This window comes from Armigeres subalbatus, chromosome 1 (assembly GCF_024139115.2).
Source record: "Armigeres subalbatus isolate Guangzhou_Male chromosome 1, GZ_Asu_2, whole genome shotgun sequence".
In the NCBI taxonomy this organism is placed as follows: Eukaryota; Metazoa; Arthropoda; class Insecta; order Diptera; family Culicidae; genus Armigeres; species Armigeres subalbatus.
In genome coordinates, this window is record NC_085139.1 from 116,443,241 (window position 1) to 116,468,301 (window position 25,061).

Sequence of the window (25,061 nt, forward strand, 5' to 3'; positions counted from 1 at the left end):
GGTACAGCTCTGCATCTTTTAAGAAACATTTGAGGGCAGCTACAATAGCCGTATCGTTAGCTAGGGCAATACGAATACTGGAGGTATACCGTAGTTTGACCTGGGAAATTAAAATTAGGGCAGATGTTCAACGTAATTTTGGATTCCTAAAATTTGGCATACTGTCCGGAAGGGCCTCCCTACGAAAATGTGCTATAGTCTGGTATGGCCTATACGTAGGAAGGAAATAATTTGCTGGCTTGGTAGATCGTTATAGGGAATCCCAGTTCCTTTATTTTTTCGGACGTTGAAGGCAGCCCACCATAGATATAATAATCAAGATGTTGGGGTCAGAACAAATTAGTACTCATTTTATGGTTCCATGTACTAAGATTTCGGTACCCAGTAAAACAAAGCAACGCTTCAACATAAATTCGAATAGTTATAGTTTTTCACTAGGTAGGCAGGTATTTTTTACTGTTGTCAAGGTTATCATCCTGACTATTTATTTATTATTTTTATTTTTCAATGGTTTGCGGGAGTTACAATATTTTCAATTTTCCTTAACTATAATATTTTCAATTGTTTTCAGATTCGTTAGAACTCCCTTGAAGGCTTACAAGAAATTACTTTGGCAAATTACGTTTGCATTTTTTTGCATGAATTTTGACCAAACTGTGAATCTATTTAAGGATGAACATGTAATGGCGGCGGCCCGAGGATGCTCAAAAGTTTCAAGGACCGTACGTCCACGCATGTTATCGGCAGAATCATGTATCCCTGATAGCATTCCAATACACACTCGATATAACTCTTCAGCTTGAACTTGCAAAATTTCGGTACAGATCAGATTCACCTACATCCTTGCCTACATCAATGTTGTTCTTATGATCGTGATCAATTCAAATAATGAAAATAATTTTGCTCTAGAATAGTACGATAGATGAATCTGTTTCGTTTCTTTGCGAATAGTTTCGATTTTTGCGTGCATCAGTAGAATCTGCAGCAGGAGCGTCGCAAATGGAAAATCCTTGTTTTTAATCGAATTCCAAGGGAAACAAAAACTAAATGTTACCAGTGGTAACATTTAGTTATCTTTATTTGATTAATTGAAGCGTGAAGGCTTCTTACTTGTTTTTTGTTTCCAAACGGTAAAATTAAATTTATACGGTGGGTCGTCAAAATGCAAACCAGGTGATTGAGCGACCTCTAACAGTATGAAAATAGGGAAGATAAAACACGCGCTTCCGTGAGGGATGAGTACTCAAGCCTGAGGCGGTGGGACAGAAGCCTAAGCGTTTGGTCGACAGGGTTCTTGTGGGAGAGTTAAAGACAGAGGTGCCAAGTGTTTTTTTTGCGTATATTTATATCTGCAGTTTCTCGAGAAAGGACGCGGCTCTGACCTATCTGTCAAAGGTCGCTACGGCCACCTGCCAATGGCATCCTGCTCGATCGCCCATTCGTACCCTGGATTCTAGTTCGGCTCAATTCGTTGGGAGTCGGCTACGTTATCGTTTGACCGCAACATAGCTCGGCCACTTGTCGGAAGCTGTTGCTTGTACGACATTCCAGCTGCCTTATCAATTTAGGGTCTCACCACCCTTCGGCCACGAGACGGCTGCGTTCCCATTTGGCCTCCTGCGGGTGACTTTGACGACCGAATGCTCGACCGTCAAGGCACCCGACCGTCGCATTATCGTCCAACGACTAACCGACCATCTTATCGACCAAGCACCTGTTGGTAATTGTTACTGTTTGAATAAAACTCTCAGTTGAAATAAAATTTCACAGTTACCTATATTCACGCTTCCGATAGCCTTCCCGCACCAAAGACCCTGAGCAAAAAGAGGCCTTCTGCAATCTGCGCCCACCCTAGACGGCTGCCATGTCTACAGCAGTAGCTAGGGGTCTATGCCAGTTCCCTTCCGGGACTGAGCGGTTCCGGGGCCATAAAATTAGAGTCATACTGTTATTGGTAAAAGGGATATGGCTTGCGATGCGGGTTTAGAGATTCACTTTTCTAAAAAAAAGTTCAAATATAATAAGTTCTACTTTTTACAATCATGTTCATCAGAACACTTACAGTTTTCTAATGGCTTTAAATAGGTAAAACTTCACTATAAAGTAGTATTTTTTTCACAATAGTAATTAACTGCAAACAGTTGCAGCTTCCATTTTTGTAGATTGTTTTTGTTTGAAGAAAAAACAACCTACGAAAATGTTGCTATGACAGCATCAGTGCTAAAACTTGTTCTAAGGGTCCATCAATAGATTACGTACTGCAGCGACGCTTTTATTGTTGGGTACCGAAGACCGTTCATAGCTTACTAAACAGGAACCACGAAAAAATCTCCAGTTTCATATTGAGCCCACTGCCTTTTCCAGTCCAGTTCTAATCAGCTCTGCAACATATCTTTGCAAAGTTTCTGAATTGTTTTTTTTTTGAACCGCGATGGGGTGGTTTACGTTGGTTATAGAAGAGTTCCAACTCTTCGCTCCATGCCAGTTGGTCCTAGCCACTGTGGGAAACTGACGTTGACCGTTGTGTGCAGAATCCGATTCCCTTGGATAAAGAGAGGGATCCTGTGCCAAAATCGGGAAACTGACCAATAAGGCCTACCGATGAACCGCATTAATCGCAGCTTGGGTACGAATTCCCGTTTCACACCGGAATTTCTCTGATGATCACAAACATCCAGCTGCTTTAGCACTAAAGGAATCCAGGTGCTGTTTAAAGCCTATACTATATAAAGAAAAACAAATCAACGTCGTCGAAGGCAATTTGAAGCACATTTGCTAGCTCAGCAAAGTACGAGTTGGTCCCATACCCCGGATCCTCCATTGATTAACATTGGATACCCTATTCCATCGGTGCCAGAAGATTTCCCGCTGCTTTTGCATGAGCGTAGAATGGTTCAGCATATGAAAACTAAGTCCGGCGGGACTAGCAAATTCTGCAGAACGAATCAATATGGATAAAAAGATTGTATAAAAAGATTCGCGAAAGTCTCGAGTAAGGTAACATCACGAGGATCATACCTACAACCACATCACATTGCACATTGGGCCACGTCGTAAAATTAGGAGGAAAAAACTATTTTCACCATAATGATAATTTTTTAGGATCAAAGTGTCTTCAGCAAAGTCAAAGCTTATTATTTAAGCTTTATTTTGAAGTTTGTTGCAATAGGGTGGCCCCACTACATTTTGAGATAAAATTTTTAACTTCTATATTTCTAATTTTAGCATTGTACGATGTTCTAAAAAGTTGTTCCTTATTTAATTTTGAGGCACTTTGCTTAAGAAACCATTTTTGTACGTCGTTTGTATCATTTGTTATGATAGTTTTACATAATTATGTTAGGGTGACCCTAAAAAATCAATATTTTGATTGTAACTTTTTAGTTTTAATTTTTATCGAATTGACGTCTTCTACAAAGTTTTAGAGCATAAAAAAATGCACGTTTTGGTTACATAACCAAGTAAATTCATTGGTGGATTGCAGAGATATCACTGTTTTTCTTGAAAAAATCCGTTGTTTTCAAATGCTTGTATTTTTGAATGGGGGAAAAAGGGGATCTATTTTCCCTGGGTTGAACAGAGGAAGGGCTAAGGATTGCTCTGCATATTTTGGTATTAGAATTTGAGGAATTTGAGGTTTTTCCATCATTTTAAAAAATGGCTTTATGTACGAAATCATCAGTTCTAGACATGTTATAAAACCGAAAATTCCGCCCAATTCGTCGAAAACAAAATGTTTATAATAATCATAGCTTCCTTATATATTCCCAGCGCATCTTCACTCAATATACTGATTGGTAGAATAACATGTTCAATAATATCAACGCTTATGAACGTGACAACTTCACTGTACAGACCGTAATCGTAAGTTGTTTACATCACTTGTTCAATCGATTTTACTTTAAAATCGTTAGGGTGGTATGGAAAGGTTTTTCGAGCGTAGTTTTTTTATTTTACTTTTATCTATTATTAGGGTGGTTCAAAAATTCGATTTTCTCCACCGATCACTCAATTCTGTCCCATGTTCTTAGTGTCCTCCGCGAATTTGAGCGAAATTTGATAACAACTGATTTAGCACGAGCCGTTTCAAGTTTGCATGGGAATTAGTATGAGGAAGTGGATTTTTCATCCTACTGATTATGGCGCTTCCCCATAAAGCGAAAAAAGAACCCACATGGCCAAAATCGCATGTTGATTAATCGTTCCAATAATTAGTTATCGGTTTTAATCCAGCTTGCGAATCTTTGGTTATGATTATTGAACTTCTCCTTTTGTCAGTGCTATCTTTCGCGCCAAGAGCAGCAATGTTGCCTGTGAAGTAGTTTCGCGATAAGCTCCAAAGAACTACAACATAAATTAAAATCGATTACTAAATATTCGAACGATTATCCAAGTGATAATTCTTTAGGCCTCCTTTTGGCTATGTTGGTTCTGTTTTCGCCAGCGCCTAATTGGAAAGTGCCATAATCAGTATGATGAAAAGTTCACTTTGCTCATACTAATTCCCAAGCAAATTTAAACGGCTCGTGCTAAATCAATTCGCGGAGGACACTCAGAACATGGGACAGAATTGAGTGATCGGTGTGGAGAAAAATAGAATTTTTGAACCACCCTAATATATATCTAGATAAAAATTAAATGAAAATACACTAAAAACCTAATTTTCCGTACCACCTAGCGATTTTAAAGTAAAATGGATTGAACTAGTGATGTAAACAACCTACGATTACGGTCTGTTCAGTGAAGTTGTCACGTTGATAAGCGTTGATATTATTAAACATGTTATTCTACCAATCGGAATGTTAAGTGAAGATGCGCTGGAAATATATAAGGAAATTATGATTACTATAAACATGCTGTTTTGACGAATTGGGCGGAATTTTCGGTTTTATAACACTTCTAGAACTGATGATTTTGATTTCCTCGTACATAAAGCCATTTTTTTAAATGATGGAAAAACCTCAAATTCCCTAAAATTCCCCAATATCAAAATATGCAGAGCAATCCTTAGCCCTTCCTCTGTCTAACCCAGGGAAAAATGGATCCCCCTTTTTCCCCCATTCAAAAATACAAGCATTTGAAAACAACGGATTTTTTCAAGAAAAACAGTGATATCTCTGCAATCCACCAATGAATTTACTTCGTTATGTAACCAAAACGTGTATTTTTTTATGCTCTAAAACTTTGTAGAAGACGTCAATTCGATAGAAATTAAAACTAAAAAGTTACAATCAAAATATTGATTTTTTAGGGTCACCCTAACATAATTATGTAAAACTATCATAACAAATGATACAAACGACGTACAAAAATGGTTTCTTCAGCAAAGTGCCTCATAATTAAATAAGGAACAACTTTCTAGAACATCGTACAATGCTAAAATTAGAAATATAGAAGTTAAAATTTCTATCTCAAAATGTTGTGGGACCACCCTATTTCAACAAACTTCAAAATAAAGCTTAAATAATAAGCTTTGACTTTGCTGAAGACACTTTGTTCCTAAAAAATTATCATTATGGTGAGAATATTTTTTTCCTCCTAATTCCACGACGTGGCCCACTGTGCATTGGACAGTGGACGTTCATGCGTCTCACAAGTAGAAGGGGAGCGAGGATCTCGCTAGTGACGCTACTCACCTTTTGCTTAAAGCCGAGGATTGCTCCACAGGGCTGAGGAGGAAACATTCCTTACTGTTTCCTCAGAGTTGGACTCCAACGATTGGGACATCTTCGCTAATCTGAAGGACATGAAAAGAGAACTCCTGACGGATCCCTAACGCCGGACGGAGTGACGGATATTTGTACCTACTTTTCATATTCACTAATATGTCCATCCGTTGTTCTTTGGGGACTTTTCCAGCGACCTAATTCCGGAGTGGTCCGTTTTGCCGTTGTAGGCACAGGGCCGTCAGAGTGGATTCCGAGGCGCGGACATCATTTTAGACCGTTCAAAACGGATAATCGTTCCGTTTGAACGTGCGATATTACCTGTACCATAGTGAAGTTGGACAGTGCGATGGATTGGCCATTGTGCAATTAATTATTTGTCCGATAAAGGATCGGTCCTTCATGGGACTTTGGTGTGTTTTGATCGGTGGAGATTTGGATTCCCGTCGCTTTTCGGGTCGCGTGTGAACATCATCAGATTGCCGTATGCGTGACAAAGAGTTCGTAAACTGAAACAGGAAGAAAGTGGAGTACACAGTGGTCCGAATGGGACTGCATCTGCTTCCAGGTTTGGGCTTCAGAATATCTGCCGTCGTAAGCAAGGTGTGTTGGTATTAGGTCGGCGTGGCTACAGTGGGTAATCCATAGTAGAGAAGGCAACTTTTTCGGAATTTGACTAAGTGAGATGGATCGAGTAGATCTGGTTTTCGGATTTGTTTGGGTTTGGGTCTGCTTTTATAGTTTGCAGTTTTGTTTCGGGGTTTTCTCACCATAAAAAAGCAGAACTGTTCGCTTTCTGCCCAATCCTTTCACGTTTCTTCCTCTGTCATATGACTACTGTAGATATGCGCACAATTGATAGTGATATGGATAATTGGATTCCATTTTACGACGCCTATCGACACCTTTGCGCATGGGATCCTCTGGTAAGTCGGCAAGACAACAAGCGCTTGTTGATCAAACATCACATCCGCCCGCTCTTCAATTTTGAACTGCTAAGGAAAGAATCTATGCTGAATTTGCTATCTAGTCTAGCTTCATTCCCTATTGTGAAAGTGTGCAATCTCCCCGTCAAAGACAAACCTCGTTCCGTCTTCTCTACAAGCGAGGATCTGGCATCCAGGCCAGTTACACTGATTCTGCTACCAGTAGTAGATTTTAAGTATTTCTTCTCTGATAGATTTGAGTACAATTTTTTAATTGGAATGAAGTACTTCATTGGTGACCAGTATGTTGCGTCCACTGCAATAAATTGAGCTTGATTGATTGACTGCTCGTAGTTGCTACTCCATTATGACCAGATCAGCTGTTCTTGCACAGGGAACCAACAGATGTTTGCTTGGGACTAGCACACATCTTCAATGAACAAGTACTGGTGATCTCATTTGTAAGGTCATACTGGCGCCTGCCACGTCAGAATGCAAGTCAATGTAGGGAAGGGGGAGGAAATGATGATGCAATCACTCGCCCACTGCAAGCCGAATATACCTCTGCACTTGCCACGAGTTCATGCGGAATTTGTTGGAATTTCTGGGTTAGGTTGGAGAGGCAGAGGTCCGTCTTGGTTAACGAGCTGCCAATGTGATAAATAGGAGAAGGTAACTGATGGAATTTCTAATTGGATGTAGGAAACGAGCTATATAAGTTCATTTCCGATTCTAGCAGATTACTGTTAGAATACTCAAGTTGAAGGTATAGGAATAGTAATGGAAACGGTATGGAAGTCCATTTCCAGTTCTAGCGATTGCTAGAACATGAGAAATAAAGAGAAAGATACAAAGTAGGAGAATGGAACGGACCTGGGATTGAACCCACGACCTCCTGCATATGAGGCAGAAGCAGTAGCCATATGACTACCAAGCCCGCTATGTTGCGTCCACTGCAATAAATTCGAGAAAAACTAAACACTATACCAAATGCTTAGTCCATAGTGCACTTTTTACCATTTTTACATTATTCCCACGCAACACATGTACCTCACAAGAGACCTTCACCAGCCACCTCCGCAGGACTGTACCGAAAATGATTTATTCACATTATTTTATTCAAATAAAATCGGATGAATTTTAAAAATTTATTAAAAATTTGCCTAGCAAAATATGTAAAATCTGTTTGTTTAGTTTTATGAAAAAATATAATACTGAATAAATATTGCACTATTCCAACATTTATCCAAGCCTATTTCTTCTAGTTACAAATCGGCATAAAATTGCTTCATTCTATAGTATTGATTACTTTCTGGTTCAAATTCCTTGATTTAGATTTTCTTTTTTTTTCAACAGGTTAGCGAACGTATAGTATTCCCCAAGATTGTTGACCATGAAGTATTACCTTTACTAGGTGGATAGCGAAACGCTTGTCCAAATTATCCAGCTCGGTGTCCTTCTTACGGAGCCATGGGTCAAAAATTCGAATTTCATGAGCTTCTGAGCAGTATAATTTTGAAAGTGGGGAACATATTTTCGATACAGTCTTATTTCGTTTGACCAGTCAGTTTGTAACCGTTCCTCTGCGCCAAATCCACGCGATACCCCAGTAAAGTTACTTCTCCAGTGATCCAATTGCGGAGTGGTCCATTCTGCGGTAGCAGGCACAGATCCGTCGGAGAAGAAACATTGTACATACCGATTCTATAATGTTCATGATAGCAGTCATTTGAGTCCTTTAATTTGGGATCTATACCTACTTCAAAATTCTGAAATCATGTTTTCTAGTTTGTCGTGCGGGGCCCTCCTTATCCGTGCGGTAAGACGTGCGGCTACAAAGCAAGACCATGCTGAGGGTGGCTGGGTTCGATTCCCGGTGCCGGTCTAGGCAATTTTCGGATTGGAAATTTTCTCGACTTCCCTGGGCATAAAAGTATCATCGTGCTAGCCTCATGATATACGAATGCAAAAATGGTGACCTGGCTTAGAAACCTTGCAGTTAATAACTGTGGGAGTGCTTAATGAACACTAAGCTGCGAGGCGGCTCTGTCCCAGTGTGGGGATGTAATGCCAATAAGAAGAAGAAGAAGAAGTTTGTCGTGCGGTTCATTGTTATAATTGATATCACCTTTCTTATTCTGCGTCGAATGCACCATGTTGCAAGTAAATCATGTACATTTTTGTACACACAAACACACACATACATCACCCTTAATTCATCGGGCTGAGTCTCCGAGTCTCCGATGAGTCTTTGAAAGAACAAAATTTTGATTTTGCATAATAATTTCATACGTGTTTACTATCAAAACATTATATATTAAACAGCTCTTTTATGCGAGCAAGGCAAAAAAGTAAAAATTGCTAGTCAATCGAAGAAACAACATTAGCAAGTCTGCTACACAGCAAATAATTTTGAAAATTCAACGACGTGTAAAATTGCAGCTTATCCCATCAAATGAATTAACAATCGATATTATATTGAATTTGAGTGAATTTTACAAGCAAGCACCGTTTACATTTATTTCGATTTAAAAGAATAGTTATCGATTGAATGTTACGTTTATTTGCATGCTCCAAATATGTGCATGAAAATACATTTAAAATCATATTCTTATCTGTGTAGTTCGCTGTAATCAACCATTAAAATAACCCCACCTTAGAAGTGCAAATCTCTTCTGCCAAAAAAATTCTTGCTAAAAGGATGCCTTAAAATGATTATCATGCTCAAAACTATTACAATATCAATGAATCTCCCATCAGTTTCCATCAAGTTGATTTGATTCTACCTCCATCTCTTGAAGTTTAATCCATGGCTTCTTTTCCCACATAAAAAAAAAACCTCTATCCTTCCCAGAAAAAAAAATCCGATCACCGCAATCCGATTGATATTAAAGACGTTTAGCACTTTATAGCAACTCGTCCGCATCGTTCTCGGTCCTCTTTGGAATCCTGCTTCTTCGGATGCAGCAGCGCCCCGTTCGCCGTTCGACTATCTTCCGTTTCGGGATTAGACTCCACCGCCACTATCATTTGATATTCTTTAGACTTTCTCCACTGGCCTTCCGCAGGCAGCAGGCAGAGCCCACCAGAAAGCCAACCCAACCGGATCGGGGAGTCAAGCTGGGAACCGTAGTCGATGTCAAGTGGCACGCGGTCAAAGAGAAGCAATCTTCCAATTTCCATATTGTTCGAATTTGGGGCCAATATTTTAGCAAACTTCGGTTCAGCTGGTGCTTCTGCTTTGGTTCAGATTGGAGTGTGTATTTCTGTTTGCGGCCTTTGCTATTCGGGGAACGGGGCAATCAAACTATCGGTAGAAGATTTTACTCGAGGCTTGGCTTGAGAACGCCAAGAGATCCGGCCCGGCATTGCCCGGGTGGGATCGATGCGGGGTGGGAGGAATTTGCACACAGATGCAGGGATAAAAAGTCATATGAAATTTTATTGGAACCTCTTCAGATCTGGAAGGGGGAACGATGCCGATGATATTTTGCTTTCGTTCATAGACCCGATATTTGAATTTAAGAATCGACAAATCGAAATTTGCCTGTCGACCACCGCAAAAGATGAGCGGAGATGACGAGGGTGGGCACATAACAAAAGCACATATTTGGAAGACTTTGTTCGGTTGGGTCAAGTAAGGCTGGTTCAGAAAACAGGGAATCAATGACGAACACTTGCATGAAATGTGGAACTGAATTTCGTTGGCACTGTATAGTAGTATTCAAAATGGAAATTCAATGCAAATAGGTGCTCTGAGGTGTTGGTGCTTGTTGTTTGTTTATATAAATGTATTCCGAAAGAGCTAATAGATGTAGTGAGATCAAAATATGAATTCTTAATATTATGTCGAATAGTCATTTTTAGTTTTTTAACTTCAACTTGTTAAAAATAAAATAAAAGTGCTTTTGATATTCCAAAATTCGCAACTCTATCAAACATAAATTGGAAAATTATGCGTCGAACAGAACAAGAGTAAAGTGCAAAAAAGATTAAAATGTTAAAAGCCAGAGGTTAAGTCTGTAATGCAGAATTTTAACCCATCACACTACCAAGCTTTTCTTGCCATTATTAAATCCTAACAATCAAATGGAATTATTTTCTAATTCAATTCTTCTCTCATTTCCATTTCAGAAAAAGACCCGTATCCGGTGGATGCATTGCCGACGTGCAACCATGCACTCTCCGTCTGCCAGCAGGAGCGAAAGTGCATTAAGCTATTCGAAGATTTCAAACTGCACTGCAAAGTGCGGGAAAACAAGTGCCGGATGGAAGATAGGTAATGTGGATTTTCACTTCGAAGGGATAACGCTGAATCCTAATTCACCGGCATTCACGGCACGGGTCGGTGGTTCGATTGAAGAAGTCTGCAGCAGCGCAGTCAGCAGCCTGCGGTTAAAGTAGCATAATAGTTTCGCACACCCACACGTTCCGACTGGATGCTTTGTTCACCCAAACCAACATTGTGTACATTGTGAGTGAGGCATGGTAATTCCCATCAATTTGGGCCGAGGGTTTGCTTCCCTTGAGAATGGGTTTCTCATCCGGCGGAAAATCGATTAAATTTTAATCGCAAAATAGCCAGCCACCCTTTCTCACCGCCACCGCCGATCGTCACCGCCTCCGACCATTGCGTCGGTTTCCAGCTGAGATAGCTCGTATAATGTGGGTGGCGTTTCCTGGCCCCCTTCGTTTCAATTTGTTCTCATTTTATGAATTTCACTATTCCTATCCTTTCGACAGAGGTGTCCAAAGAAAAAGCGACATCAAAAGTGCTACAGTCTCCATTATGACGAAATTGAAAGCCACTGCCATTCATCGGCCATGTGTGAGCCGACTGGCCAGCTCATCATTAAGTACTTGATCGCTTCTGGGGAGGGGATTGGAAGGATTACGGCTTGTAACGCTGGCTGTGGTGACGCCGGTGGAGGTGGCGGTCCCTTGATAAGCACATTGGTAAAAGCGAGGGATAACCGCATTTACTTTTGCCCTTGAGCGTGAAATTTAACGCCAATCACAGGCCAAACATCGGAACCAAGCTCCGCCCGCACCGGCATTTCTGTGGACTTGCTTTGTTTGTTTGGATGGGTTGGATATGTAGCGATGCGATGAAAAGCTCGTGGTTGAGTAGGCTAGCCGGTGCGATGTGTGGTTTTCGATGGAATAATCCGTAATTAATATCGATTTTAATCCCTTTATGTGTGATCGATCAGACGGTATTATAGCATTGTATAGTGTGGTTCGAGAAGCGGTTCTAGTGGTTTACTGGTTCAGCTTTGGACCTGACTGCTAAGAAAGAGAAGATAGAAGCATCAATGGAAACACAAATGGTAGTCAGATACAGAGATATAGTCTAAATAAATTCATATTGACCTAAACATCCAATGAAACCACGATTTCCTCTATAATTGCATTGAAAAGAGGTGCATACAAGATGCATGTACACAGCATTTATACATAAAACATGGATTGGAATAATCATCGGAAAATGCTTTTCAATGCAAAACATATTCAGTGTATCCCTCCGTTGAACGCTTTCCAGCGCAAAGTTGAACAGTTGAAGTTATGACACTACGTGCTTACATAATGCACCTACCTCGTCATCGGTGGGATACCATTCAAATATATGTTCAATTCAATTTTCATTCGCATTTCCACGGGACATTCATTCGAATTTCAACGTAAAGTTCATTCAGATTTCAAAGGGAAATTCATTTGAATTTCCAAGGAAAAATCATTCTAATTTTTACGGGAAATTCATTCGCATTTCGAAATACGAATGAATTTCCCTTGGAAACTCGAATGAATTTCCCGTGGAAACTCGAATGAATTTCCAGTGGAAATTAGAATGAATTTCCCGTCCAAATTTTAATGAATTTCCCATGAAAATTCGAATGAATTTCCTTTGCAAATACGAATGAATTTCCCGTGGAATTTAGAATGAATTTCTCGTGAAAACTCGAATGAATTTCCCGTGGAAATTCGAATGAATTTCCCGTGGGAATCCGAATTAATTTCCCATGGGAATCCGAATTAATTTCCCGAATGAATTTCCCGTTGAATTTCGAATGAATTTCCCGTGGAAATTCGAATGAATTTCTCGTGGAAATTCGAATGAATTTCTCGTGGAAATTAAAATGAATTTCCCGTGGAATTTCTAATGAATTTCCCGTAGAAATTCGAATGAATTTCTCGTGGAAATTCGAATGAATTTCCCGTGGAAATTCGAATGAATTTCCCGTGAAAATTCGAATGAATTACCCGTGGAGATTCGAATGAACTTCCCGTGGAAATTCGAATGAATTTCCCGTAGAAGTTCGAATGAATTTCCCTTGGAAATTCGAATGAATTTCCCGTGGAATTTCAAATGAATTTCCCGTGGGAATTCGAATGAATTTTCCGTGTAAAAATTCGAATGAATTTGCCGTGGAAATTCAAATGAATTTCCCGTGGAAATTCGAATGAATTTCCCTTGGAAATTCGAATGAATTTCCCGTGCAAATTCGAATGAATTTTCCATGCAAATTCTAATGAATTCCCTGTGCAAATTCGAATGAATTTCCCGTGGAAATTCAAATAAAATTCCCTTGGAAATTCGAATGAATTTCACGTGGAAATTCGAATGAATTTTCCGTGGAAATTCAAATGAATTTCCCGTTGAAATTCGAATGAATTTCCCGTGGAATTTCGAATGAATTTCTCGTGAAAATTCGAATGAATTTCCCGAGGAAATTTGAATGAACTTTTCGTGGAAAATCGAATGAATTTCCCGTTAAAATTCGAATGAATTTCCCGTGAAAATTTGAATGAATTTCCCGTGGTAATTCGAATGAATTTCCCGTGCAAATTTTAATGAATTTCCCGTGAAAATTCGAATGAATTTCCTTTGAAAATTCGTATGAATTTCCCGTGGAAATTCGAATGAATTTCCCGTGGGAATCCTAATTAATTTCCCGAATGAATTTCCCGTGGAGATTCGAATGAACTTCCCGTGGAAATTCGAATGAATTTCCCGTAGAAGTTCGAATGAATTTCCCTTGGAAATTCGAATGAATTTCCCGTGGAATTTCGAATGAATTTCCCGTGGGAATTCGAATGAATTTTCCGTGGAAATTCGAATGAATTTGCCGTGGAAATTCAAATGAATTTCCCGTGGAAATTCGAATGAATTTCCCTTGGAAATTCGAATGAATTTCCCGTGCAAATTCGAATGAATTTTCCATGCAAATTCTAATGAATTCCCTGTGCAAATTCGAATGAATTTCCCGTGGAAATTCAAATAAAATTCCCTTGGAAATTCGAATGAATTTCACGTGGAAATTCGAATGAATTTCCCGAGGAAATTTGAATGAACTTTTCGTGGAAAATCGAATGAATTTCCCGTGAAAATTTGAATGAATTTCCCGTGGTAATTCGAATGAATTTCCCGTGGAAATTCGAATGAGATTCCTGTGGAAATTCGAATGAGATTCCAGTGGAAATTCGAATGAATTTGCCGTGGAATTTCTAATGAATTTCCCGTAGAAATTCGAATGAATTTCTCGTGGAACTTCGAATGAATTTCCCGTGGAAATTCGAATGAATTTCCCGTGGAAATTCGAATGAATTTCCCGTGGAAATTCGAATGAATTTCCCGTGGAAATTCGAATGAATTTCCCGTGGAAATTCGAATGAATTTCCCATGGAAATTCGAATGAATTTCCCGTGGAAATTCGAATGAATTTCCCGTGGAAATTCGAATGAATTTCCCGTGGAAATTCGAATGAATTTCCCGTGGAAATTCGAATGAATTTCCCGTGGAAATTCGAATGAATTTCCCGTGGAAATTCGAATGAATTTTGCATGGAAATTCGAACGAATTTCCCGTGAAAATTCGAATGAATTTCCCGTGGAAATTTGAATGAATTTCCCGTGGAAATTTGAATGAATTTTCCGTGGAAATTTGAATGAATTTTCCGTGGAAATTTGAATGAATTTCCCATGGAAATTCGAAAGAATTTCCCATGGAAATTCGAATGAATTTCCTGTGGAAATTCGAATGAATTTCCCGTGGAAATTCGAATGAATTTCCTGTGGAAATTCGAATGAATTTCCTGTGGAAATTCGAATGAATTTCCTGTGGATATTCGAATGAGTTTTCCGTGGAAATTCGAATGTATTTCCGTGGAAATTCGAATGAATTTCCCGTGGAAATTCGAATGATTTTCCGTGGAAATTCAGATGAATTTCCGTGGAAATTCGAATGAATTTCCCGTGGAAATTCGAATGAATTTCCCGTGGAAATTCGAATGAATTTCCCGTGGAAATTCGAATGAATTTCCCGTGGAAATTCGAATGAATTTCCCATGGAAATTCGAATAAATTTCCCGTGGAAATTCGAATGAATTTCCCGTGGAAATTCTAATGAATTTCCCGTGGAAATTCTAATGAATTTCCCGTGGAAATTCTAATGAATTTCCCGTGGAAATTCTAATGAATTTCCCGTGGAAATTCTAATGAATTTCCCGTTGAATTTCGAATGAATTTCCCGTGGAAATTCGAATGAATTTCTCGTGGAAATTCGAATGAATTTCTCGTGGAAATTCAAATGAATTTCCCGTGGAATTTCTAATGAATTTCCCGTAGAAATTCGAATGAATTTCTCGTGGAAATTCGAATGAATTTCCCGTGGAAATTCGAATGAATTTCCCGTGGAGATTCGAATGAATTTCCCGTGGAAATTCGAATGAATTTCCCGTAGAAGTTCGAATGAATTTCCCTTGGAAATTCGAATGAATTTCCCGTGCAAATTCGAATGAATTTTCAATGCAAATTCTAATGAATTCCCTGTGCAAAACCGAATGAATTTCCCGTGGAAATTCAAATAAAATTCCCTTGGAAATTCGAATAAATTTCACGTGGAAATTCGAATGAATTTTCCGTGGAAATTCAAATGAATTTCCCGTTGAAATTCGAATGAATTTCCCGTGGAATTTCGAATGAATTTCTCGTGAAAATTCGAATGAATTTCCCGAGGAAATTTGAATGAACTTTTCGTGGAAAATCGAATGAATTTCCCGTTAAAATTCGTATGAATTTCCCGTGAAAATTTGAATGAATTTCCCGTGGAAATTCGAATGAATTTCCCGTGGAAATTCGAATGAGATTCCAGTGGAAATTCGAATGAGATTCCAGTGGAAATTCAAATGAATTTCCCGTGGAAATTCAAATGAATTTCCCGTGAAAATTCGAATGAATTTCCCGTGGAAATTCAAATGAATTTCCCGTGGAAATTCGAATGAATTTCCCGTGGAAAATCGAATGAATTTCCCGTGGAAAATCGAATGAATTTCCCGTGGAAATTCGAATGAATTTCCCATGGAAATTCGAATGAATTTCCCGTGGAAATTTGAATGAATTTCCCGTGGAAATTCGAATGAATTTCCCGTGGAAATTTGAATGAATTTCCCGTGGAAATTCGAATGAATTTCCCGTGGAAATTCGAATGAATGTCCCGTGGAAATTCGAATGAATTTCCCATGGAAATTCGAATAAATTTCCCGTGGAAATTTTAATGAATTTCCCGTGGAAATTCGAATGAATTTTCCGTGGAAATTCTAATGAATTTTCCGTTGAATTTCGAATGAATTTCCCGTGGAAATTCGAATGAATTTCCCGTGGAAATTCGAATGAATTTCTCGTGGAAATTCGAATGAATTTCTCGTGGAAATTCGAATGAATTTCCCGTGGAAATTCGAATGAATTTCCCGTGGAGATTCGAATGAACTTCCCGTGGAAATTCGAATGAATTTCCCGTAGAAGTTCGAATGAATTTCCCTTGGAAATTCGAATGAATTTCCCGTGGAATTTCGAATGAATTTCCCGTGGGAATTCGAATGAATTTTCCGTGGAAATTCGAATGAATTTGCCTTGGAAATTCAAATGAATTTCCCGTTTAAATTCGAATGAATTTCCCTTGGATATTCGAATGAATTTCCCGTGCAAATTCGAATGAATTTTCAATGCAAATTCTAATGAATTCCCTGTGCAAAATCGAATGAATTTCCCGAGGAAAGTCGAACGAATTTCTCGTGGAAATTCGAATGAATTTCCCGTGGGAATCCGAATGAATTTCCCGAATGAATTTCCCGTGGAATTTCGAAATTCAATGAACTTTTCGTGGAAAATCGAATGAATTTCCGGTGGAAATTTGAATGAATTTCCACGGGACATTCATTCGAATTTCCCGTGGAAATTCGAATGAATTTCCCGTGGAAATTCGAATGAATGTCCCGTGGAAATTCGAATGAATTTCCCATGGAAATTCGAATAAATTTCCCGTGGAAATTTTAATGAATTTCCCGTGGAAATTCGAATGAATTTTCCGTGGAAATTCTAATGAATTTTCCGTGGAAATTCTAATGAATTTTCCGTTGAATTTCGAATGAATTTCCCGTGGAAATTCGAATGAATTTCCCGTGGAAATTCGAATGAATTTCTCATGGAAATTCGAATGAATTTCTCGTGGAAATTCAAATGAATTTCCCGTGGAATTTCTAATGAATTTCTCGTAGAAATTCGAATGAATTTCTCGTGGAAATTCGAATGAATTTCCCGTGGAAATTCGAATGAATTTCCCGTGGAGATTCGAATGAACTTCCCGTGGAAATTCGAATGAATTTCCCGTAGAAGTTCGAATGAATTTCCCTTGGAAATTCGAATGAATTTCCCGTGGAATTTCGAATGAATTTCCCGTGGGAATTCGAATGAATTTTCCGTGGAAATTCGAATGAATTTGCCGTGGAAATTCAAATGAATTTCCCGTTTAAATTCGAATGAATTTCCCTTGGAAATTCGAATGAATTTCCCGTGCAAATTCGAATGAATTTTCAATGCAAATTCTAATGAATTCCCTGTGCAAAATCGAATGAATTTCCCGTGGAAAGTCGAACGAATTTCTCGTGGAAATTCGAATGAATTTCCCGTGGGAATCCGAATGAATTTCCCGAATGAATTTCCCGTGGAATTTCGAAATTCAATTAACTTTTCGTGGAAAATCGAATGAATTTCCCGTGGAAATTTGAATGAATTTCCCGTGGAAATTCGAATGAATTTCCCGTGGAAATTCGAATGAATTTCCCGTGGAAATTCGAATGAATTTCCCGTGGAAATTCGAATGAATTTCCCGTGGAAATTCGAATGAATTTCCCATGGAAATTCGAATGAATTTCCCATGGAAATTCGAATAAATTTCCCGTGGAAATTTTAATGAATTTCCCGTGGAAATTCGAATGAATTTTCCGTGGAAATTCTAATGAATTTTCCGTTGAATTTCGAATGAATTTCCCGTGGAAATTCGAATGAATTTCCCGTGGAAATTCGAATGAATTTCTCATGGAAATTCGAATGAATTTCTCGTGGAAATTCAAATGAATTTCCCGTGGAATTTCTAATGAATTTCTCGTAGAAATTCGAATGAATTTCTCGTGGAAATTCGAATGAATTTCCCGTGGAAATTCGAATGAATTTCCCGTGGAGATTCGAATGAACTTCCCGTGGAAATTCGAATGAATTTCCGTAAGTTCGAATGAATTTCCCTTGGAAATTCGAATGAATTTCCCGTGGAATTTCGAATGAATTTCCCGTGGGAATTCGAATGAATTTTCCGTGTAAATTCGAATGAATTTGCCGTGGAAATTCAAATGAATTTCCCGTTTGAATTCGAATGAATTTCCCTTGGAAATTCGAATGAATTTCCCGTGCAAATTCGAATGAATTTTCAATGCAAATTCTAATGAATTCCCTGTGCAAAATCGAATGAATTTCCCGTGGAAATTCAAATAAAATTCCCTTAGAAATTCGAATGAATTTCACGTGGAAATTCGAATGAATTTTCCGTGGAAATTCAAATGAATTTCCCGTTGAAATTCGAATGAATTTCCCGTGGAATTTCGAATGAATTTCTCGTGAAAATTCGAATGAATTTCCCGAGGAAATTTGAATGAACTTTTCGTGGAAAATCGAATGAATTTCCCGTTAAAATTCGAATGAATTTCCCGTGAAAATTTGAATGAATTTCCCGTGGAAATTCGAATGAATTTCCCGTGGAAATTCGAATGAGATTCCAGTGGAAATTCGAATGAGATTCCAGTTCCAGATTCCATTCCAGTGGGAATCCGAATGAATTTCCCGAATGAATTTCCCGTGGAATTTCGAAATTCAATGAACTTTTCGTGGAAAATCGAATGAATTTCCCGTGAAAATTTGAATGAATTTCCCGTGGTAATTCGAATGAATTTCCCGTTGAAATTCGAATAAGATTCCAGTGGAAATTCGAATGAGATTCCAGTGGAAATTCGAATGAATTTCCCGTGGAATTTCTAATGAATTTCCCGTAGAAATTCGAATGAATTTCTCGTGGAAATTCGAATGAATTTCCCGTGGGAATCCGAATTAATTTCCCGAATGAATTTCCCGTGGAATTTCGAAATTCAATGAACTTTTCGTGGAAAAACGAATGAATTTCCCGTGGAAATTCGAATGAATTTCGCGTGGAAATTCGAATGAATTTCCCGTGGAAATTCGAATGAATTTCCCGTGGAAATTCGAATGAATTTCCAGTGGAAATTTGAATGAATTTCCCGTGGAAATTCGAATGAATTTCCCGTGGCAATTCGAATGAATTTCCCGTGGAAATTCGAATGAATTTCCCGTGGAAATTCGAATGAAGTTCCGGTAGAAATTCAAATGAATTCCCGGTGGAAATTTGAATGAATTTCCCGTGGAAATTCGAAGCAGTTTCCCGTTGAAATCCGAAACAATTTCCCGTGGAAATTCGAAACAACTTTCCGTGGAAATTCGAAGCAACTTCCCGTGGAAATTCGAATGAATTTCCGTGGAATTCGAATGAATTTCCGTGGAAATTCGAATGAATTTCCGTGGAAATTCGAATGAATTTCCGTGGAAATTCGAATGAATTTCCGTGGAATTCGAATGAATTTCCGTGGAAATTCAGATGAATTTCCGTGGAAATTCGAATGAATTTCCGTGGAAATTCGAATGAATTTCCGTGGAAATTCGAATGAATTTCCGTGGAATTCGAATGAATTTCCGTGGAAATTCAGATGAATTTCCGTGGAATTCGAATGAATTTCCGTGGAAATTCAGATGAATTTCCGTGGAATTCGAATGAATTTCCGTGGAAATTGAAATGAATTTCCGTGGAATTCGAATGAATTTCCGTGGAAATTCGAATGAATTTCCGTGGAAATTCGAATGAATTTCCGTGGAAATTTGAATGAATTTCCGTGGAAATTTGAATTAATTTCCCGAGGAAATTTGAATGAATTTCCGTGGAAATTTGAATGAATTTCCGTGGAAACTCGAATGAATTTCCGTGGAAATTGAATGAATTTCCGTGGAAATTGAATGAATTTCCGTGGAATTCGGATGAATTTCCGTGGAATTCGAATGAATTTCCGTGGAAATTCGGATGAATTTCCCGTGGAATTCAATGAATTTCCGTGGAAATTGAATGAATTTCCGTGGAAATTCGAATGAATTTCCGTGGAATTCGAATGAATTTCCGTGGAATTCGGATGAATTTCCGTGGAAATTCGAATGAATTTCCGTGGAGTTCGGATGAATTTCCGTGGAATTCAGATGAATTTCCGTGGAAATTCGAATGAATTTCCGTGGAATTCGAATGAATTTCCGTGGAAATTCGAATGAATTTCCGTGGAATTCAGATGAATTTCCGTGGAAATTCGAATGAATTTCCGTGGAAATTCGAATGAATTTCCGTGGAAATTCGAATGAATTTCCGTGGAATTCGGATGAATTTCCGTGGAAATTCGAATGAATTTCCGTGGAAATTCGAATGAATTTCCGTGGAAATTCAATGAATTTCCGTGGAAATTCGAATGAATTTCCGTGGAAATTCGAATGAATTTCCGTGGAAATTAAAATGAATTTCCGTGGAATTCGAATGAATTTCCGTGGAAATTCGAATGAATTTCCGTGGAAATTCGGATGAATTTCCGTGGAATTGGATGAATTTCCGTGGAAATTAAATGAATTTCCGTGGAAATTCGAATGAATTTCCGTGGAATTCGGATGAATTTCCGTGGAATTCGAATGAATTTCCGTGGAATTCGAATGAATTTCCGTGGAAATTCGAATGAATTTCCGTGGAAATTCGAATGAATTTCCGTGGAATTCAGATGAATTTCCGTGGAAATTCAGATGAATTTCCGTGGAAATTCAGATGAATTTCCGTGGAATTCGAATGAATTTCCGTGGAAATTCGAATGAATTTCCGTGGAAATTCAGATGGATTTCCGTGGAAATTTGAATGAATTTCCGTGGAAATTCGAATGAATTTCCCGTGGAAATTGAATGAATTTCCGTGGAAATTCGAATGAATTTCCGTGGAAATTCGAATGAAATTCCGTGGAAATTCGAATGAAATTCCCGTGGAAATTCGAATGAATTTCCGTGGAATTCGAATGAATTTCCGTGGAAATTCGAATGGATTTCCGTGGAAATTTGAATGAATTTCCGTGGAAACTCGAATGAATTTCCGTGGAAATTGAATGAATTTCCGTGGAAATTCGAATGAATTTCCGTGGAAATTCGAATGAAATTCCATGGAAATTGAATGAATTTCCGTGGAAATTCGAATGAATTTCCGTGGAAATTCGAATGAATTTCCGTGGAAATTCGAATGAATTTCCCGTGGAAATTCGAATGAATTTCCCGTGAAATTCGAATGAATTTCCGTGGAAATTCGAATGAATTTCCGTGGAAATTCGAATGAATTTCCGTGGAAATTCGAATGAATTTCCGTGGAAATTCGAATGAATTTCCGTGGAAATTCGAATGAATTTCCGTGGAAATTCAGATGAATTTCCGTGGAAATTCGAATGAATTTCCGTGGAAATTCGGATGAATTTCCGTGGAAATTCGAATGAATTTCCGTGGAAATTCAAATGAATTTCCGTGGAAATTGAATGAATTTCCGTGGAAATTCGAATGAATTTCCGTGGAAATTCGAATGAATTTCCGTGGAAATTCAGATGAATTTCCGTGAAATTCGAATGAATTTCCGTGGAAATTCGAATGAATTTCCGTGGAAATTGAATGAATTTCCGTGGAAATTCGAATGAATTTCCCGTGAAATTCGAATGAATTTCCGTGGAAATTCGAATGAATTTCCGTGGAAATTCGAATGAATTTCCGTTTAAATTCGAATCAATTTCCGTGGAAATTCGAATGAATTTCCGTGGAAATTCAGATGAATTTCCTGTGAAATTCGAATGAATTTCCGTGGAAATTCGAATGAATTTCCGTGGAAATTCGAATGAATTTCCGTGGAAATTCGAATGAATTTCCGTGGAAATTCGAATGAATTTCCGTGGAAATTCGAATGAATTTCCGTGGAAATTCAGATGAATTTCCGTGGAAATTCGAATGAATTTCCGTGGAAATTCGGATGAATTTCCGTGGAAATTCGAATGAATTTCCGTGGAAATTCGAATGAATTTCCGTGGAAATTCGAATGAATTTCCGTGGAAATTCGAATGAATTTCCGTGGAAATTCGAATGAATTTCCCGTGGAAATTCGAATGAATTTCCGTGGAAATTCGAATGAATTTCCCGTGGAAATTCGAATGAATTTCCGTGGAAATTCGAATGAATTTCCGTGGAAATTCGAATGAATTTCCGTGGAAATTCGAATGAATTTCCGTGGAAATTCAGATGAATTTCCGTGGAAATTCGAATGAATTTCCGTGGAAATTCGAATGAATTTCCGTGGAAATCGAATGAATTTCCGTGGAAATTGAAATGAATTTCCGTGGAAATTCGAATGAATTTCCGTGGAAATTCGAATGAATTTCCGTGGAAATTCAGATGAATTTCCGTGGAAATTCGAATGAATTTCCGTGGAAATTCAGATGAATTTCCGTGGAAATTCGAATGAATTTCCGTGGAAATTCAGATGAATTTCCGTGGAAATTCGAATGAATTTCCGTGGAAATTCAGATGAATTTCCGTGGAAATTCGAATGAATTTCCGTGGAAATTCGAATGAATTTCCGTGGAAATTCAGATGAATTTCCGTGGATTTTCGAATGAATTTCCCGTGGAAAGTCGAAATTCCGGTGGAAATTCGAATGAATTTCCCGTGGAAATTCGAATGAATTTCCCGTGGATATTCGAATGAATTTCCCGTGGAAATTCGAATGAATTTCCCGTGGATTTTCGAATGAATTTCCCGTGGAAAGTCGAAATTCCGGTGGAAATTCGAATGAATTTCCCGTGGAAATTCGAATGAATTTCCCGTGGATATTCGAATGAATTTCCCGTGGAAATTCGAATGAATTTCCCGTGGAAATTCGAATGAATTTCCTGGAATTCGAATGAATTTCCGTGGAAATTCGAATGAATTTCCGTGGAAATTCGAATGAATTTCCGTGGAAATTCAGATGAATTTCCGTGGAAATTCGGATGAATTTCTTGGGGAAATTCGATTGAATTTATTGTGGAAATTCGATTGAATTTTCCATGAAAATTCGAATGAATTTCCCGTGGAAATTCAAATGAATTTCCTGTGGAAATTCGAATGAATTTCCCGTGGAAATTCGAATGAATTTCCTGTGGAAATTCGAATGAATTTCCTGTGGAAATTCGAATGAATTTCCTGTGGAAATTCGAATGAATTTCCGGTGGAAATTCGAATGAATTTCCGTGGAAATTCGAATGAATTTCCGTGGAAATTCGAATGAATTTCCGTGGAAATTCGAATGAATTTCCGTGGAAATTCGAATGAATTTCCGTGGAAATTCAGATGAATTTCCGTGGAAATTCGAATGAATTTCCGTGGAAATTCGAATGAATTTCCGTGGAAATTCAGATGAATTTCCGTGGAAATTCGAATGAATTTCCGTGGAAATTCGAATGAATTTCCGTGGAAATTCGAATGAATTTCCGTGGAAATTCGAATGAATTTCCGTGGAAATTCGAATGAATTTCCGTAAAAATTCGAATGAATTTCCGTGGTAAATTCGAATGAACTTCCGTGGTAAATTCGAATGAATTTCCGTGGAAATTCGAATGAATTTCCGTGGAAATTCGAATGAATTTCCGTGGAAATTCAGATGAATTTCCGTGGAAATTCGAATGAATTTCCGTGGAATTCGAATGAATTTCCGTGGAAATTCAGATGAATTTCCGTGGAAATTCGAATAATTTTCCGTGGAATTTCGAATGATTTTCCCGTGGAATTCGAATGAATTTCCCGTGGAAATTCGAATGAATTTCCGAGGAAATTCGAGTGAATTTCCGTGGAAATTCGAGTGAATTTCCTGTGAAATTCGAGTGAATTTCCTGTGGAAATTCGAGTGAATTTCCTGTGGAAATTCGAGTGAATTTCCTGTGGAAATTCGAGTGAATTTCCTGTGGAAATTCGAGTGAATTTCCTGTGGAAATTCGAGTGAATTTCCTGTGGAAATTCGAGTGAATTTCCTGTGGAAATTCGAGTGAATTTCCCGTGGAAATTCGGTTCTATCACAAACGCCCGAATGACACACGCCCGAATTCCATTCGCCCGAATGACAAACGCCCGAATTCCATTCGCCCGAATAGACCAAACGCCCGAAAAGACCAAACGCCCGAAAATACCATTCGCCCGAATGGACCAATCGCCCGAAAAGATCATTCGCCCGAATAGACTATATGCCCGAATAAACTCTTCACCTTATTTGATGAAACGATTTTTTGAGACTAATAAAAGGAAATGGTATATTTGATTTCCTACTTATCTCATATTTTGTTGTACACGTCTCTCACATGTACCTAAATATTCGTTTCGGGTATGAATGAATTCGAATGAATTTCCCGTGGAAATTCGAATGAATTTCCCGTGGAAATTCGAATGAATTTCCCGTGGAAATTCGAATGAATTTCCCGTGGAAATGCGAATGAATTTCCCATGGAAAAATGAAGTACCGTGGAAATTCAAATGATTTTCCATGGAAATTCAGATGGATTTCCGTGGAAATTCGAATGAATTTCCGTGGAAATTCGAATGAATTTCCGTGGAAATTCGAATGTATTTCCGTGGAAATTCGAATGAATTTCCGTGGAAAGTCGAATGAATTTTCCGTGGAAATTCGAATGAATTTCCGTGGAAATTCGAATGAATTTCCGTGGAAATTCGAATGAATTTCCGTGGAAATTCGAATGAATTTCCGTGGAAATTCGAATGAATTTCCGTGAAAATTCGAATGAATTTCCGTGGAAATTCGAATGAACTTCCGTGGTAAATTCGAATGAATTTCCCGTTGAAATTCGAATGAATTTCCCGTGGAAATTCAAATGAATTTCGCGTGGATATTCGAATGAATTTCCCGTGGAAATTCGAATGAATTTCCCGTGGAAATTCGAATGAATTTCCCGTGGAAATTCGAATGAATTTCCCGTGGAAATTC

General features: G+C 38.3%; 1 protein-coding gene and 1 long non-coding RNA gene across 2 annotated transcripts in view; one reads left to right on the forward strand and one right to left on the reverse strand.

The window, feature by feature from the left end:
- Window positions 1-25,061, forward strand: part of LOC134204983 (uncharacterized) — a 712,198-nt gene that overhangs the window by 508,577 nt on the left and 178,560 nt on the right. The window contains exon 5 of the mRNA XM_062679833.1: window positions 10,727-10,871. Within this exon, the coding sequence (XP_062535817.1) occupies window positions 10,727-10,871 (145 nt within the window). The remainder of the gene's footprint in view (window positions 1-10,726; window positions 10,872-25,061) is intronic.
- Window positions 1,648-2,248, reverse strand: LOC134205656 (uncharacterized). Its single transcript, XR_009978172.1, has 3 exons — window positions 2,063-2,248; window positions 1,775-1,999; window positions 1,648-1,714 (listed from the first exon to the last, which is right to left on the reverse strand). It is a non-coding gene; the product is annotated as an uncharacterized LOC134205656 (long non-coding RNA).